Source organism: Geotrypetes seraphini, chromosome 1, assembly GCF_902459505.1.
Source record: "Geotrypetes seraphini chromosome 1, aGeoSer1.1, whole genome shotgun sequence".
Taxonomy (NCBI): domain Eukaryota; kingdom Metazoa; phylum Chordata; class Amphibia; order Gymnophiona; family Dermophiidae; genus Geotrypetes; species Geotrypetes seraphini.
The window spans coordinates 153,383,443-153,399,493 of NC_047084.1; the positions used below are offsets into that span (position 1 = coordinate 153,383,443).

Below are 16,051 nucleotides of genomic sequence, written 5' to 3' on the forward strand. Positions count from 1 at the left end.
AGCTGAGAAATTTAGAGAGTAGCCCTCGGAGATAATCCGGAGCACCCAAGCATCTGATGTGATCCCGTTCCAGGCCGGATAAAAGGCCCGGAGCCGACCCCCGATAGGAAGGGGGTCCGGCGAGAGTGCGGAGGGGGCCCGCCCCCATCCGCACATCACGTCAAAAAGACGGCGCCGGCTTGGACGCCCCCGGCGCCTGAGGTTTTTGTTGGGCTCCTCTCCCCTGTTGCAGCGGGCGCCTCGGCGGGGGCCTAGAGAAGGCCGGTGTGGACTTCTGCGGGTATCTCCTCGGGGGAGGCCAGAATGGTTTCTGCGGTGGGGCCCGAGGTTTGGGACGGACCAAGGAGGCAAGGGAGCGCTCCTGTTCCGACAAACGTTTGGTCGCCGCCTCCAGGGACTCATCAAATAATTCTGAGCCAACACAGGGTAGATTGGCCAGACGTTCCTGCAAGTTAGGGTCCATATCAAGTGTACGGAGCCATGCCAGCCGGCGCATTGCCACTGCAAAGGCGGATACCCTCGAGGCCAATTCAAATGCGTCGTAAACTGCATGGAATAAGTACAGACGCAACTGAGAGAGGTTGGACATGAACGTGGCAAAACCCTCCTTATGGGAATCCGGCATGACCCCTTGATAGCAAGGCAAGTCTTTGACCATGCTTCGAAGATAGGAGGAAAACGTAAAGGCATAATTGAGGACCCTGGTAGCCATCAACGAATTGGAATAGAGGCGACGACCAAACTTGTCCAGGGTCCGCCCTTCCCGTCCGGGCGGGACCGCCGCCGAGACTTTGGAGGGCTGCGACTTCTTCAGCGCCGACTCCACGAGCAACGACTGGTGAGACAGTTGTGCTTTCTCGAAGCCCTTACATGGGATGGTCCGGTACTTGGACTCCATCTTAGATGGCACCGCTGTGACTGTAAGAGGGGAGTACAGATTTCTCAGGAAGGTCTGGTGAAGGACCTTATTGAGAGGCAGACAAGGAGTTTCTCTCGGGGGATTGGGCAAGTCTTGCTCTTCCAAAAACTCCTTCGTATACTGAGACCCAGCAAGTAAGTCCAGGTCCAAAGCACGTGCCATATCCTGCACGAAGTTCGAGAAGGAAGAGGGCCTGGAAGGCGGGGAAGGAGTATGGGAAGTCCTTCCCGCCGAGCAGAAGGGGGAAGCCTCGCGGGAATACCGCGGCTCCCTACCAGACCCCGATCCCCAGGAGGCCACACCGAGCGACCTCGAAGGGGTTGGGGACCGCCTATGCCCCGAGGATCCCTTGGGGGAAGTCCCCGGGGTACAAGGCACCGAGGCACGCCCCCTCCGTCTCGGCGAGGAGTCTCTCGAACCCCGTCCAACGGAGGGCCGGAAAAGCCTCGGATTGTCAAGGCGGAGCTCCGAGACACGCAACGTCTCACCTCCGCTCAGCGAGAAGCGACCGCGTCTCCGAGGAGAACCCCGAGCACGCTTGGGCTTCCTCGGCCGACGCCTCGCCCGAGGCCGACCCGAGGGCGAGGAGCCCCGGGAGGATCTCGAGGAAGAGGACGTGGAAGAGATCCTCCGAACCCAACGCACCTTGTCCCGAGGCCGTACACTTCTCTCAGGCTGGTCAACCGAGGTCGAGGTCAAGGGCAAGGTCAGGGTCGAGGTTGGAAGCACCCCGGGGGCCGAAGCCAAGGGCACCGAAACCGATGCCGCCGATGCCGGGGCAGTCGAGGCCGGGGCAGTCGAGGCCGAGGCCTGCTACAGGTGTTCAAGGGCCCCGGACAGCTTCGAGGTAATGAGGGCTCGGAGCAAGTCCTGGAAGGCCGGAATCCCCATCATGGCCGGTAGGTCTGGGGCCGGGGGGTGCTCCCTGGAGGGCGACCTCGGTCTCGAGTATTCCCTCGGGGCACTAGACTTCGACACTCAGGGCGGGGCCGAAGACGACCCCCCCGTTGTTGAGGAGCCCAAGGATGGCTTCTTCGCTGACCCTGGAGTCGAGGACGGAAGCGAGGACTTACCCGAGGCAGGCTTGGTCGAGGTGGCAGGCTTCGAGGAAGTCGAGGGTCGCAGCGAGGTCGAGGGACCCGAGGCCGAGGTCGGGGCCGAAGCCGAGGCCGACGTCGAGGACTTCCCCGCCGCGGGGTCCACAGAGAAGAGCTCCGCCATCCGGGCACGGCGTCGGCGGAGCGCTCTGGATTGAAAAGTGGAGCACCTCTCACAGGAGTCAGTAGGGTGCTCCGGACCTAAGCAAAGCAAGCACCACCGGTGCGGATCGGTAATTGACAGCAACCGATCACACCGGGTGCATTTCTTAAAGCCCGTCAAGGGACGGGACATGAAAATGAAAAGGAGCTGGGAACGAACGACGTCCCGTGGCGGCGGCTCCCGGGAGCCCCCGGAGCCGAACGGAAGAAATAAAACTTGTTTTTTTGGGTTTTTTTCGACGATAAATGACGGACTATGAAGGAAAAACAACAAATAAAGCACAGCGACCGAGCTAAAGAACCCAGACGCGGTGTCAGAAGGCAGAAAAATAGGAGCTCAATTTCCACAGGGCTTCTGGCTCCGCGGAAAAAACTGAACTGAGGACCACGAGGTGGGGATGCGTCCTCTAGTGGGCAAGAAGGCATGCACATGCGTGGTGCAGTGTAGCAAACTTGAAACTTCAATCAAGTTTGCTTGAAAAGCTGTCCGCGCTGGGGCTCCGTAGATGACGTCACCCACATGTGAGAATATCATGCCTGCTTGTCCTGGGATAAAATATTTCTTCACCGAAAGAGTGATTGATCGCTGGAATGATCTTCCACTGCAGGTAGTTGAGGCCAGCAGCGTGCCAGATTTGAAGAAAAAAAATGGGATTGGCATGTGGGATCTCTTCATAGAGGTAGGTAAGGGTGGGTCATTGGTGTGGGCAGACTAGATGGGCTGTGGCCCTTCTCTGCCGTCAGTTTCTATGTTTACTTTGTCAAATGCCAACTGCTCCCTATCCAATCTGGTGGTTCTGAGCTAAACTACATCTAATCCTGACTAAAAACATGACCAGTCTGTAGCCCCTCCAACCTGCCCACAATGGCGGAGCATGCAACCAGTTCACCTGTTCCAAAGAAGGCCTAGCTCTCACTCCACCCATAAGCACACCCACTTAGGCATTAGGCATCCTGCCTTAGGTGTCCACATTTTTAAAGAACCACATCAGCACCCATTTTTCATTTGTAAGCTTGTTAGAGGTCAGAATTGAATCAATTATTTATTTAAAAAATTTATAAATCGCTTAAATCTAAGTGGTGTACAAAACATTTACATCCACAACTTCAAACACAAACATTATAAAATGCATTAAACAAATAAGTCAATCTTCCCCATAAAATGTCCGTAATACAGAATTCTTTAAATCTAAAACAAATAATAACCACAGAGTTAGAGAATTAATTCATCTAGTTAATTAATTTGGAAGCCTATACACTTCTCCCTCGTTATTCGCGGGGGATACGGGCAAAGCCGGACCGCGAATGCCAAAAAACCGTGATTATCCGGCTCTGACCCATCCCCACCTCCCTAACGCCTTCACGGCCTTACCTGGTGGTCTAGAGGGTTTTCGGGGCAGGAGCGATCTTCCTACACTCCTGCCCCGTGCAGATCGCCATCAGGAAATGGCTGCAGGGAGTTCCCGACATAGTCTCGAGAGACTACGGGAACTCCCAGCAGCCATTTCCTCATGGCGATCTGCACGGGGCAGGAACGTAGGAAGACCGCTCCTGCCCCAAAAGCCCTCTAGACCACCAGGTAAGGCCGGGAAGGCGGCAGGGAGGAAAAAAGACTGTTTTTTAAATTTTCCCCCTCCCCAGAAAAAAATCACGATTATATGAAACCGCGAGTGCAGGAACCGCGAATGGGGAGGGGGAAGTGTATCGGCACCCACTTTAGACGTCCTTTTCGCCTTCATTTCTGGAAAGAATACTCACGCCTCGGGTTCCATCTAGATCACTAAGATCCGAGGATAAACATTTACTCTCAGGGGTCCTTTCACAAAGGTGCGCCGATTTAGCGCACGCTAAATGCTAATGCGCCCATAGAATATAATGGGCGCGTTAACATTTAGCGTGTCTTAATAAAAGGAGCCGTCAGTTCCTTCTTTAAAAACTATCAACACTTGACGAGATGACAATCTTTTCTCATTTATGGAACTCGCTGCCTGCACATTTGAGAGAAGAAACTAACCGAAACAGATGTAAAGGAAATCTTAAATGCTCTCGTTTTAAAGAGGCATTCGAACGGTAAAAGGCCACCAAATTATATACGTACTATCGTACAGTTATGTTCTCCTGTCCTCTATGTATTAAAGTTCTTCCCTCTTTCCTTCTGTTCCTGTTGTCTATTTGTTTATGTTACTGTTTGTCACTCCCTCTTTTGGATTTTGTGCATCACATTGAATTTTTGATATAGCTTTTTAATCAAAATTTTATTAAACATGAAACTCTATAGAATCTGGCCTTGTGGTAATGGGAGAGACAGCTATCAAAAACATTAGCAAATGGTCATCAAAGGCATTAAGAAGCAAAGAGCACAACCAAAATAGAGGTTGAGGTAGGAGTGGCTACTCCATTTCTGGGAAATCTCGACTAGAGAATGACAAGGAGGTAAAAAAAAAAATTATCACTGTTCCTGCCCCGTCCCCGTCCCTGTGAGCTCGGTCCCCGTCCCTGCCCCTCCCCGCCAGCTCAGTCCCCTTCCGAGCCCCATCCCCGCCAGCTCAGTCCCTGTCCCTGCCCCTGCCTTGCAAACTGTCAGATCCCATACGCATAAGCCTTGAATAGTTATGATTTTATACTGAACTTATTTTATTAAAGTATAAAAAGAGACAATATTCTGTACAATTGTTATTTTATAAACACAAATAATACAGAGCAAGGATGAACAAAACCCCTGTTTCCTCTCCCTTTCACAAATATCCCCTCCACTATTGTGAAAACTGAACAAACCAAATTACTACAGAATGCTACATAGAAAAATCAAGCTAACAGAATACTTCAGTCACACATGGCAGGAATAGTGTTAGGGGAGAGGAACTAGGGCAACTGCCCCCTGGTCCGAGAGAGAGAGCCCTAAGTCAGCTGGAAGCTAAAGAAGCACAGCCTGGGCTTTGTGGTCCCCAGTTATGTCTAATACCAGCTCTAGCAGGATACAGATTTCAAATCTGAAATATTCTAATCACAAAATATAAAATAAATTTATTTTTTTCTACCTTTTGTTGTCTGGTAATTTTATTCTTCAAATCTTATTAGTCTCAGGCTTTGGTTTTGGGTTCCTTCTGTCTTCATCGTGGCATGGCTGGCTCCTGAAGGTAAAATAGGCGTAAGAGGAGCTGGAGAGGAGATGCCGAGTCTGACACGGGTGGAATTTTTTTTTTCCATAGGAGCAAGACTTTTCATTGCTCCCACGGGGCGGTAAAAGGTTTTGTCCCCATTCCCGCAAGGCGGTGAAAGGTCTTGTCCCCATTCCTGCAGTAAACCAGTTAAAAACCAGTTTAAAATGCGGATTTACTGTGGTGACCACGGTTTACTGCAGTAAATGGTTCCCGTGTCATTCTCTAATCTCGACTTCCACTTCTGTGACCTATGCAGGTCTATCCTCGTTCTTGTTACTCTGCATTCCCCCCCCCACACACTTTGAGTTCTTTTTGGTTTAATACAAATGCTGGTGGCTACAGCTTCTCAGTGTGGATCATTGGCTATTCCTTCATTCACTGGGCTGGACTGTACCTGTAGGCTAGCGCATCAAGTCTGAATATCCTTTTTTTAAATTTTTTTTATTTTTTATTTATAGCCTTTTAAATTTAAATCAAGCATACATAACTTGAAAAAGATCGAAAACAAACAAATAAGAGAAATCACCTAATTATAAAATCAAGTATAATGAAAACATTAACTATTATTTAGTCCCCAATTACAGAGATCAAGAAAAATAAATTTTCACAATTGGAAATACAATTCTAAACTAGAGTAACGGCACTAGACAACCCAAGCTACAGCCAGATGGTAGGTCATTTATCATTGGACTGAGATTCCAACCTTTCTTTTGGTCCAATAAAATCTAGAAGCTGTTTGGGCTGAAAAAAAAAAAGAAAATTCTTACTCTGATAGGTAATATAACATTTTGCTGGAAATTTAACCAAAAAAGTAGCCCCCAGAGCTAGGACTCTTGGCCTCAAGGCCCTTCCTTCGCTTCTGGGTTTTCTGAGCCAAATCTGGAAACATTCTAACATTAGAGCCCAAAAACGTATTAATATGTGGAAATACAAGCGAAGAATATATTCCCTATCACTTTCCAAAGCCAATGTCAGCAACAAAGTAGTTCTGTCGGTTATCACCTCAAGGGAGCTTTCTAGAAATAAAGACAAATTCATGTCTAAATTTTCTTTCGGATCTTCAACAACAGTAGATTCCCCTTGAGGTTTCTTTATAGTCAGATAATAAGCCCTCACAATTGGAGGTAAATTTTCCAATGGAATGGCGAGAACCTCTTGAAAATATTTTCTCGCCATCTCAACAGGTGAAATGACGGGACACTTAAGAAAGTTCAAAAATCTTAAATTGTTCTTTCTCAAAGAATTTTCAAAATTCTCCAACTTACGGGAAATAAATGATCTTTCTTTAACCATTTCCATTTGTACAGTTTTAATTTCCTATAGGTTTTCTTCTTGTTTCTCCAATTTTTTAGTTAAATCAGACAGACTGTTCTACTTTGGAGTAAATAGTTCCATAATCAGTTTTAATAACCGAAAGACTCAACTTAAGGTTGGCGTCCATCATAGATATGGCCTGCCAGAGCGCCTCCATATCTATTTTCTGCGGTCTTTTTAATTCCCCAAAACAGATGGCATTCCCTCCCGGAGCACCTCTCACCTCTCCTTCCATGGTGCTGGGAGATAGCTGACATATTCCACCTGCACCTTCCTCCTGAGTCTCCCGTGCTGGTGTCCCTCCTTCACTGGAACACAGCCCTTCCTCTTCGGACAGCTGAACTCCTGTGTCTCCCTGCACCTGAGCACTTCTGGATTGGGGAGGGACCAACCTCTGCTCCGGGCTCAGAATCGCCCGTGCAGCTTCAGGGAGTGTGGCATGCATTGGGGTGAACTTTTGCCATTGCTGTGCCGACTGCTGTCTCAGTTGCGGAGCTTGGGGACACTGATTTTACATTTGAGAAATAAATGAACTTGTAAGTGCCTGAATACTATGGTCAAGGATGATATGAAATTGACTATGGACTGGGACATAAGAACATAACAATAGCCCTACTGGGTCAGACCAATGGCTCATCTAGCCTAGTCTCCTGCTTTCAACAGTTGCCAATCCAGGTCACAAAAAACCTGGCAGAAACCCAAATAGTAGCAACATTCCATGCTATCAATCCCAGGGCAAGCATAGTGTAACATCCCTCCTATCTATCTCAATAACAGACTAAGGACTTTTCCTCCAGGAACTGGTCCAAACCTTTTTGAAACCCAGATACACTAACTGCTGTCATCACATTCTCTGGCAAAAAGTTCCACAGCTTAACTATTCTTTGAGTGAAAAAAATATTCCTCCTATTTGTTTTAGAAGTATTTCCATGTAATTTTTATTGAGTGTCCATTACTAGTCTTTGTACTTTTTGTAAGACCATTCTATACACTCAATAGTGGCGTAGCGGGGGTAGGAGGAGCCTGAGGTGGAAGGGCCCCCCTGCCCTCTCCTCTCCACTGCCACTCCTTCCCCACCCCTACACCACATTCGCGCCCTCCCTTCCCCCTGTACCTCTTTAAATCTTTGCCAGCGCGAGTAGCTTCTCCAGCCTATGGCTTGTGTTGGCTTTCCCTCTGATGTCACTTCCTGGCCCCATGACCAGGAAGTGATTTCAGAAGGGAGCCAGGCCAGTGCGAGCAGCAGGCCGGAGAAGATTTTTTTTATTATTTGAATTTATAAACAAGTATACAGGATATGGGAATTTATACAAAAAACATAGACGTATCATTATTCTTAATACAACTTAAATCAGTCTTAGAAAATCAGGAATCCCATCAAGTCCACATCATTGAGGAGAAAGTATTGCATTAGATAACAAAATAAAATAAAATTTGGTAATCAATAAGGGATAACCATACCCTTAATTTTTAGAGAGGCATTTAACTATTTAAACTCCTTATTTATTGAAATTATCATAACCTAGAAAAGAAAATTCCACCCCAACTTATGAAAAATGAGGTTACTAAGAATGTTCTAATTTAATAGGATTAAAAAAAATCATAATCTTTATCATGAAAAGTTACCAAACACTTACACGGAAATGTCAGAAAAAAATGTGGCGCCAGATTCCACTACCTTAGATTTCAAAGCTAAAAAAGCTTTTCGTCTAAGTTGGGTCACTCTTGCCACATCTGGAAATATTTGGATTCTAGCCCCACAAAACATTGCTTATTTTTAAAATATAGGGCTCCTTTTACGAAGGTGCGTTAGGGCCTTAACGCGCGGAATAGCGTGCACTAAAATGCCGCGCGCTCTAGCCACTACCGCCTCTTGAGCAGGCGGTAGTTTTTCGGCTAGCGCGCGCTAACCCAGTGCATGCGCTAAAAACGCTAGCGCACCTTCGTAAAAGGAACCCATAGTTTCATTATCAATACCTTATCACTCTCATTTATACATGAAAATAAAAGGGTAGACCTGGTTTGTATTGTATCTTGTGAGTCTTCGAGAAATTCCGTCAAATCTATATCAATAGAAGCCAATTGGTCTAGTCCTTGTTCCACAGTAATTTTTTGTTTCTTAGGTATATAATAGAGTGTTGAAATAGGTATTGATTCATGGAATTTGACAGGCCGGAGATTTAAAGAGGTACGGTGGGGGAGGGGGGGGCAAGAGGCGCCAGCGCCCTCACCAAGATGGCACCCGGAGCGGTCCGCACCCCCCTGCCCTCCCTTACTACACCACTGAACCTCAATCATATCCCCCCCCCCCTCAGCCATCTCTTTTCCAAGCTGAAGAGCCCTAACCTCTTTAGCCTTTCCTCATATGAGAGGCGTTCGTTCCATCCACTTTATCATTTTGGTCGCTCTTCTTTGAACATTTTCTAATTCTGCTATATCTTTGTCGAGATATGACGATCAGAACTGCTTGCTATACTCGTGGTGAGATCGCACTATGGAACGAAACAGAAACATTGTACAGTAATGTTCTTTGCTTTATTTCCCATTCCTTTCCTAATAATTCCTAGCATTCTGTTTGGTTTTTTTTGGCCACTGCCGCACACTGAGCAAAATATTTAAGTGCAGAGTCTAAGATGACACCTAGATTTTCCCCTTGGCCCATAGCGTCAAGTAAACATGGTTTGGATAATTTTTCCCAATGTGTATCACTTTGCGTATATTAAATTGCATCTGTCATTTGAATACCCAGTTTTCCAATTTCCTAAGGTCTTCCTCCAAAATTTTCACAGAACCACAGGCACTATCAACAATTTTGAATAGTCTCAAACTCATGGCCCAGGGGCCACTCGCGGCCCGCCAGGTACTATTTTGAGGCCCTCGGTATGCTTATCATAATCACAAAAGTAAAATAAAACAGTTTCTTGATCTTATGTCTCTTTAGTTATACATTACAATATTATTATTAAGACTTAGCCAAAAGGAAAGATTTATAAACTATAAAGAGTTTAGACATTAACTATTTTTTTTTTCTGAGGCCCTCCAAGTACCTACACATCCAAAATGTGGCCCTGCAAAGGGTTTGAGTTTGAGACCACTGGTTTAGCATCATATGCAAATTTAATCACCTCACTTTTTCTGATTTCCAGATCACTTATAAATATATTAATTAGCAGCGGTCCAGATTTTCAGGATATCCACAATGAATAGGCATAACAGAGATTTGCAAATAATAGATATAGTGCATGCCTATTCATTGTGGATATCCTGAAAATATTACTGGCAAGGTGGTATTCCAAGACTGACTTGGGAAACACTGGTCTATATGGCCGCGATGGTGCGCAGCTGTCCATTATTGTTTTGGAGTTTTTATTAAATGATGTTTAGGAGACCATAGAGGTAGTTTATTAATCCCTCACTTGTGGCCTGCAGCTTCTTTTTTTTTTGAGGGAAGTGAGTTCTCTCTGGCCCCAGTTGTGGTCACCCAAGCTATTTTGACTCTTATCAGGGGGGGATTTAAGTTCACAGCCTTCATTTTCACCCAGGGAAAAATGAAAGCACAATCAGTGGGTCATTCGACCCAGCAATTTGGGAAGAAGATTCTTATGGGTTCGCTAAACCAGTGTTTCCAAAATCAGCCCTAGAGTACTTCCTTGCCGGTCAGGTTTTCAGGATATCCACAATGAATATGCATGAAAGAGATCTGCATATAATGGCGGCAAGGTATGCAAATCAATTTCATCCATATTCATTGTGGATATCTTGAAATCCTGACTGGCAAGGAAGTACTCCAGGGTCGACTTGGGAAACACTGCCCTAAGCCTTAGCTTTGAATGACGGGGTGTAACAGGGTTGACACGGCAGTGTCTGGGCTAGCTGCTTGGCAGGGGTGTAGCTATCATTGAGTGAGCCCAGCAAAATGCCCAGGGTTGCCTGTAGCTGAACCATCGCTTCTGAGCGCCAAGGTCTTGCACCTCACCGCCCCCTCCCCCACCCCTGCACTCACCTATTTATCCATCTGCTAGGTCTTCCACAGCTACAGCATCAGAGACAATGCTAAATGCTGCTTCTCTGGTCAGTGTGACCTATCCTTTGCCATGTCTCACTGCACTGATGTAATTTCCTGTGGGTGGGGAAAACTGCAGAAGAAAGGTCCCTCTGTCCAGAGAGTAGAGAATGACACGGGGACAAATTTGTCCCCGTCCCCGCAGGAACTCAATTTTCCTGTCCCGTCCCCGTGAGTTTTGTCACTGTCCCTATTCCTGCCCCATACCTGTAAGCTCTGCCTTAACCGCACAAGCCTCGAACACTTGTGATTTTAAAGGGTTTGAGGGTTATGAAGATGAGGACGCAGTGTGCAGGAATGGGGCGGGGACAGGAAAAGAACTCATGGGGACGGAACGGGAAAATGAGTTCCCGCGGGGATGGGAAAAATTTGTCCCCGTGTCATTCTCTACCAGAGAGGTAGGTCTTCAGCGCTGTCTCTGACTCTATAGCTGAGGACATGGTGAGCAGGTAATTAGATGAGCACAGGAGGGGCTGGTCCCGGGGGAGGTGGGCGCTGAACCAGGGGTGGTCCATCTCAGCCGTCCTGCCCAGGGCCCAGCGAGTCCCAGCTAGGTCACTGCTACTTAGCTGTTAAGGTTGGCAGCTCTGATGAGTTTGGGTTGAAGTTCTGTTATATGCAATTGTTTCTGAATTCAGCTCAGGCCTTTGTGCACAATTTCACTATTGAAATTTTGTTCTGTTTACAACAAAGCTGCGCCAATTAGTTTTCACAGAGTTAACTGTATTTACTGATATTAAATTATTAACTGGCTACAGTTTTGATGTGTGGTGGGGAGATGGAGAGGGGAGGGATACAAGGGAGAGAAGAGGAAAATCAGCACCTGAAAAAGGGCAGTCTCGATTCTCTCTGTTAATATTGGCCATGCCTGGCATACCTCATTCATTCATTCTCCACTCCCATGTCACAACACAGACACGCACGAACGGCAGATTACAGGCTGACTTTAGAAGTTTGCTTCCCCATACATAGAAACCAAATGGAAATAAAGGTGCCCCGTAAAAAAATAAAAAAATACACTATACATCTCTGGGTTGCACTTGAACCAGCAATCTGCAAATGCAGGCACTTTCCTGAACCCCCTCGTTCAGTCTTCTCGGGCTAGACTTATTTGTTTCAGATCCTCTAGTGCAGTGGTTCCCAACCCTGCCCTGGAGGACCACCAGGCCAGCCGAGTTTTCAGGATAGCTCTAATGAATATGCATGGCCGCAGATTTGCATGCCTGGCACCTTCATTACATGCAGATCTCTCTCGTGCATATTCATTTGGACTATCCTGAAAACCCGACTGGCCTGGTGGTCCTCCAGGACAGGGTTGGGAACCACTGCTCCAGCGGGCGGACGGTGAAAGAGCTCCACGGGGGCAAAAACCACCACAGCCCTGCACCGCGGCTTAAGCAGAGTCAGACGGTCGGAAACGTCTCCAAAACACGACCCCCTTCAGCCGGATCGAGGAAAACAGCGGCGGCCGCTCGTGCCCCGGCCCTCCCCGCGTCTCTTTTGCCATTGCAGTCGCTATCGATCGCGCCCCGGAAAGCCCCAGCCCCCGCCGGTGAACTTCAGGTGACCGGGCCGGGTGGGGGGGGGGTGTTAGCAAAGCAGGTCCTGAGGACGGGGGAGAGCAGCCTCTGCCCCTGATCTCTTTCCTCCGCAAACAATCCGCCTCGAACCGGGCTTCGGGCGTATTTAGATCTCCCCCCCCCCCTCCTTGCAGTTCCCCTATAGCGTCCGATGGCTTATAAGCGAGGAAAGAAAAAAAAAAAAGGTGGGGGGGAAAGGAAGAAGAAGAAAGAGAGAGAGAGAAAGTTAACTGTTCTGCAAGAAAAAAAGAGAGGGGGGGGGGACAGCGATGCGATGCTCCGGCTCCTCAGTCCCAGACTATGCTCCGGGGCTCAGGCACAGCCTGATCCGGGTGACCCCTGCGGCCGAGAGAGCCCCGCTCCTCCTCCTCTCCCCCCCCCCCTCGCGCGGCCCCCGACTCCCACGCGCTGCGGGCGGGGGCGGGCAGAAGGTGCAAGAGGGAGGGAGGGGGAGAGTCAGGGTTTGCGGGCTGCAACCTTTGTAAAGCCCCCGAGACAGCCCTCGATCGATCCGGCGGCCGTGACTTTGACCGCAACCTCCAACCCCCTCCCTCCCCCCCCCCCCCCGCGCAAAGAGACCGAGCAAAAGGGAGGAGGGAAAGGTGGAGGAGAGGGGAAGGGGGGGGGGGCAAAAAAAGGCACAAGGCTCTTCATCACCAACATGGCTGCCTAGCTCAGACCTAAAAGAGGACTAACCCGGGCTGCGCCTTTTGTCAGTTTCACCTCTGTAACCCTAAACTGATGCGGGCGAGACGGGGGGAGGGAGGGGGGGAGAGAGACAGGGAGGGGGAGGGAGGGAGACGACGACGGGGGAAAAGAGACAAATAACATTAGCCTGGCACTTACGTGAAGGCAGGCGTTTGGGTTGCTCCTGCTTCCTCCTGGGCATTTTCCCCCCTTTTTTTTTTTTAGTCACATTCTCCGTCTCGGTTCATACGCGAGCAAATCGATCGGGGAGCCGGGCAGCAGCAGCAGCCGCCCCCCTCCCTCCCTCCCCTCCTTCTGTGTGCAGCCGTTTTGCCGCCTCCCGGTGTCAGGGAGCTCGGTCGCCGCACCTGGCCGTGCCCCCTCTTCCCCTCCCGGCCCCCCCCCCCCCCCCCCCTCGCCAGTCTTCTTCAGTGGAAACGGGTCGAATAGGTGCGCGGCGGGGACATAAATAAGGGAGCGACGGTGTAGTGTCGACGGCTGCTCGCGCTCTGGTCGGCTCCAATCCCCCTAACTAACACTAAAGGCAGGGATCAAAGGGCAGCGGTGGCAGCAGAGAGCACAGACATATACACACACACGCACACGCGCGCGCTCACACACACACACAGGAACACAGACACGCAGGGACTGGCTGGAGCGCACAGAGCCCGGAGTCATAGGCACGAGGCGACGGAGGTGGGGGGAGGGGAGGGGGGGAAGTGCCACGGGCTCTCGGGGCTGCCCTTGACACGCTGCAAAATGACAGCCAGGAGCTGTCATCCATTTCTTCCTGAATTAAAAAAAAAAAAGTTCTTTCCTGCACTTTAATGCCTGTTTTTTATTTTAATTTTTAGAATGGACGCCTTTCTCTTTTTGTTATTTTATTTTAAACTCGGTAAATGAGAAGAAGAAAGAGTGAAACCAGGGCGTTTTTTAATAGGCGCAATATGGTTTATAAAGGAAGGTGGGGGGGGGGGGGGTGAGTATGTTTTGCCAGTGGTTGGAGCTGCAGCCTTGGCTCCCTGAGGTTGTGGAGTCAAATCCCTCACTGCGTCACTTAATCCTCCATAGCCCCAGGTACGTTAGATAGATTGAGCCCACCGGGACAGAGAGGGAAAATGCTTGAGTACCTGATTGTAAAACCGCTTAGATAACCTTGATAGGCCGTATATAAAATCCTAATAAAACTTGAAAAACTTCTGACCCTGGGCAAGTCATTTAATCCCCTCATTGCCCCAGGTACATTAAGTAGAGTGTGAGCCCACCAGGACAGATAGGGGAAAATACTTGAGTACCTGAATGTAAACCACTTAGGTTATAAGTGGTAGATAGATAAATACATTACATTACATTACAGATTTCTATTCCGCTTGTGCCTTGCGGTTCTATGTTGAATCAATTTTTATTATCAAAATATACAAAATCACAAACCAACAAGCACGAATCACAATTACAAAGAATAATCAGATACAAGAGATCGGATTCAACACCCCTCCCACCCCACCCCCACCCCAAACCCCCTGATCTGACAAATAGCAGAACCCTAGTGCAGTAGGCTTGGACTCAGATAACCCACTGCCAGCGAGAAAAGTTAAACTCCAACACTGAGAAGAGAGAAAAAAAAAAAAAAAAAAGGGGTGGGGAAGGGGGGGGGAAAAGAAATAGAAGGTGCCCTGGTGCCCTCACAAAAATACAACAAGCTCGGGGCCCAGAGAGAATTACAATAAATTAAGGATGTCACTTCGAGCACGTGGTGCTAATGAAAAAAGATAAGAATCCCAGATCCGCAGAAATTGGCGTTTTCTTCGCAGGCTAAAAGACGCATCCTTCCGCTCCAACAGCAGCAGAGCATGCAAACGATTCCTCCAAGCCCAAAAGGAGGGCAAGGTATCTCCAATCCAAACAGCCAGAATCACCTTCTTCCCCAGGACACCCACCCGTCTCATAAACTGCCGCTGACCCGAATCAGACAAACAAAAGGCCTCATATTTATCCAGCAGGAGACCAGCAGCAGAAAGGGGGAGTGCTTTACCAAAAATGCGCTCCACATAAGATAAAACCCGTCTCCAGAAGAGTTTAATTTTCACACAGGACCAAAAGGCATGAATAAACGAGTGGGGTTGCTGGAGACACTTGGGACACAACGGAGAATCCGTATAACCTGAATAATATAACTGACTTTTCGTAAAATAGCCGCGATGAATCACCCTAAATTGACACTCCCGGAGATCTGCATTAACAGACACTCCTGGAATTCTGGAAATTAAGGAAGGGAGATCCAAAGCGTCCTGAGCCATCCCCAAATCTTGACACCAGCGAGCTTGGAGTGCAGCACGATCAGCCGGACCCAACCAACGCTGGAGATCTTTATAAAGACCTGAAACCGTAAACCCAGTCTCCAAATAGGGATCCAGTAGTGTCGCAAATCTATCCTCGATCGGAAACGCCAAAGCGGCTCGAGGGAGAGATTGGATATAATGATGAAGTTGCCGAAACGCAAAAAAGTCACCCTCAGAAAAAATTCCAGACCGGACTAGAACATCCCAAGATTTTAACGAGCCATCAGCCTGGAGAACATGAGCAAGCAGCGTATAATCCCGAGATGCCAGTTTACGAAAACAAGCATTCTCTCTACCAGGGCTAAATTGCAGATTCCCCTGAATAGGTAAGTATCTGGTAGTCGAGGGAGTACCCTTCCAGGAATGCAATACATAAGACCAGATGATGCGTAGAGAGTGTAACAACACACTTCCCCTAAATGGCACCGGTAAGGCAGAACGAGGCGACTGCACCAAGGACAAAATATGCCAAGGGGCAAAAAAATCCTTCTCATAAGGTTTCGGAGTAAAATCCTGGCGATCCGAAAGCCACTCCCCCAGGTAACGCAACAAACAGGCCGCATTGTATAACCGGAACTGCGGTAACCCCAGTCCCCCGCTTCCCCACGAGCCAAACAGGTAACGCAACGCCACCCGTGGTCGTCGACCCCCCCAGCAGAATCTAGAAAGCATAGAATGCAATTTAGTAATGTCCCGTTTCAGAAGCCACAAAGGAAGTAATTGCAAAGT

General features: G+C 48.4%; 1 protein-coding gene across 1 annotated transcript in view; it reads right to left on the reverse strand.

The window, feature by feature from the left end:
• Positions 1 to 13,198, reverse strand: part of ZNF827 (zinc finger protein 827) — a 290,810-nt gene extending 277,612 nt beyond the window's left edge. Inside the window, exon 1 of the mRNA XM_033940095.1 lies at positions 13,143 to 13,198. Within this exon, the coding sequence (XP_033795986.1) occupies positions 13,143 to 13,185 (43 nt within the window). The 5' untranslated portion in view covers positions 13,186 to 13,198. The remainder of the gene's footprint in view (positions 1 to 13,142) is intronic.
• Between the last annotated feature and the right edge of the window lie 2,853 nt (positions 13,199 to 16,051).